The sequence below is a fragment of the Psammomys obesus genome, unplaced genomic scaffold (assembly GCF_907164565.1).
Source record: "Psammomys obesus unplaced genomic scaffold, mPsaObe1.curated_primary_1811, whole genome shotgun sequence".
Classification (NCBI taxonomy): domain Eukaryota; kingdom Metazoa; phylum Chordata; class Mammalia; order Rodentia; family Muridae; genus Psammomys; species Psammomys obesus.
In genome coordinates this window covers 20059027-20060786 of record NW_026592510.1, presented here as the reverse complement: position 1 = coordinate 20060786, position 1760 = coordinate 20059027, and the positions used below count along the sequence as shown (strand labels likewise).

General features: G+C 38.9%; 1 protein-coding gene across 5 annotated transcripts in view; it reads right to left on the bottom strand.

Annotated features, from left to right (window-relative positions):
- Positions 1–1760, bottom strand: part of Vps13a (vacuolar protein sorting 13 homolog A) — a 195576-nt gene that overhangs the window by 159653 nt on the left and 34163 nt on the right. For 2 of the 5 annotated variants that reach the window (XM_055614052.1, XM_055614053.1), the window contains exon 1: positions 1408–1506. The exons of the other annotated variants lie outside the window; for them this stretch is intronic. In XM_055614052.1, the coding sequence (XP_055470027.1) occupies positions 1408–1412 (5 nt within the window). In that variant the 5' untranslated portion in view covers positions 1413–1506. Of the gene's footprint in view, positions 1–1407; positions 1507–1760 lie in introns of those variants that run through there. 5 annotated transcript variants of the gene reach the window in all.

The window sequence follows — 1760 nt, the reverse complement described above, 5'->3', positions numbered from 1 at the left end:
AACCTATATTAAGAGCCACATTTTTGTAGAGGAAGCCTTGAGTGTGTTAAGTCCTGGGTGAATATGTGCTGTTGACATGACCCAGCCAGGCCAAGGACCTTACTCTCAGCTGCATGGAAAAGAGCACACTGTCCACCTCCCTGGGGGGTGGGGTAAATTTAAGCTCAGAGAGGTAGCAAAGCCTCCCTCTGCTCCTTGCTCTGATGTTCAAAGAGTATTCTCTACTACTCAGCTATTAAAAACAAGAACATCATGAAATTTGCAGGCAAGTGGATGGAACTAGAAAAGATCATCCTGAGGTAATCTAGACCCAGAAAGACACACATGGTATGTACTCACTTATAAGCAGATATTAGCCATACAGTATTGGATAACTATGCTACAACCCACAGACTCAAAGAAAATAAGTAACAGAGGGCTCAAGGGAAGATGCTTGAATTCCACTAGGATGGGAAAATAAAAACATCATAGACATTGGGAGTAGAGGGAACTGTGTGAGAGATGGAGTGGAGAGGGGAGGATAAGGTGTGAGGAGTGAGAATGGGGGTGAGAGGGTTGGGAGGAAGTGGGTAAAAGGGTGGTACTGGGAGGAGAGGAAGGAGTTGGGGGTTGCTTTTGGGATATAAAATGAATAAATAAATAAATAAATAAATGAAGGCTAAAAACAATTATATTCGCCCCCTTGATTTGCAGCCTGAAGACTTCTCCCCTACAGAGACTGCTACTACTAAGATTAGCTAACCCTGCCTCCTTATTCTGCTCTATTGTGACTCTGCTTAACTGTATGCAAAAATCCACCTCTGTGTTCAAACTGTGTGTAATGAATGTATTGAGCTATGGGGTACTGCAGTTTCTTCACCAGAGTCCACTTCTCCCGATCCCAGCTTGTTGTCCTCTTTTCTTCATTCCTTCACCACCCCAGGCAGGTCTGTCCAGGGACCTGCAGTTGTGCTGAATGTGACAACATTTATTATTTCTTTCTGTAAGGTGCAAATACTTTTTAGTTTTTCTTTACTGTTTTTCTATGCTAATATGTTACTTTCTACTGAACAGTACATCAACAATTAAAAATATACACAGTACAGAAGGAAAGTCTAAGTCCTTAAACACAAAAAAAGAGTACATTAAGTCACAGCACTTAAAGACTACAAAGTCTGCAAGCTACTGTCAGATTTTGGGGGTGTTTTTTAATACTTGCATATAGATGATGTGGTTTCTTGGAGACTGGACCCAGGTCTAAGCTTGGAATTTGTACTTTATATATTCCTCGCACACATAGTCTAAGAGTAATTTTGTGTGTCTATGTTTTCACTGTTATCACACCAATTTTCCTGTCAATAGTCAAAGAACTTGGCATTCTATCTTTCAGATTCGGATTTTCTGTAAAGAAAATCCATTTATACTTACTTCATGGCTTGTGCTCCCGGTCTTTGCACAATCCAAGTACTAAGTCCTTCTACTATGATGTCCACCAACTCTGGCTTTTGGTGATTTTCTCTTAGAACAATAGACATCCTTTTCAAGTGAACAAAAAACTTCAAGGCTTCAAACTAGAGAATATCCAGAATAAAAGAGAAGAGGTGTGGATGGGGAGAAGAAAGATATATAAATAAAACAATCTTATTTGTGTAACTCCTTTATTCCCAAAACCAGAGATAATTTTAAGACAATCCTTCATCTACCAAAGAATCACTAAAATAACTTTCATTTATATTTTGGGACTTAAGATAAAATCTTTATTTATAATCACCAAAAAAGAT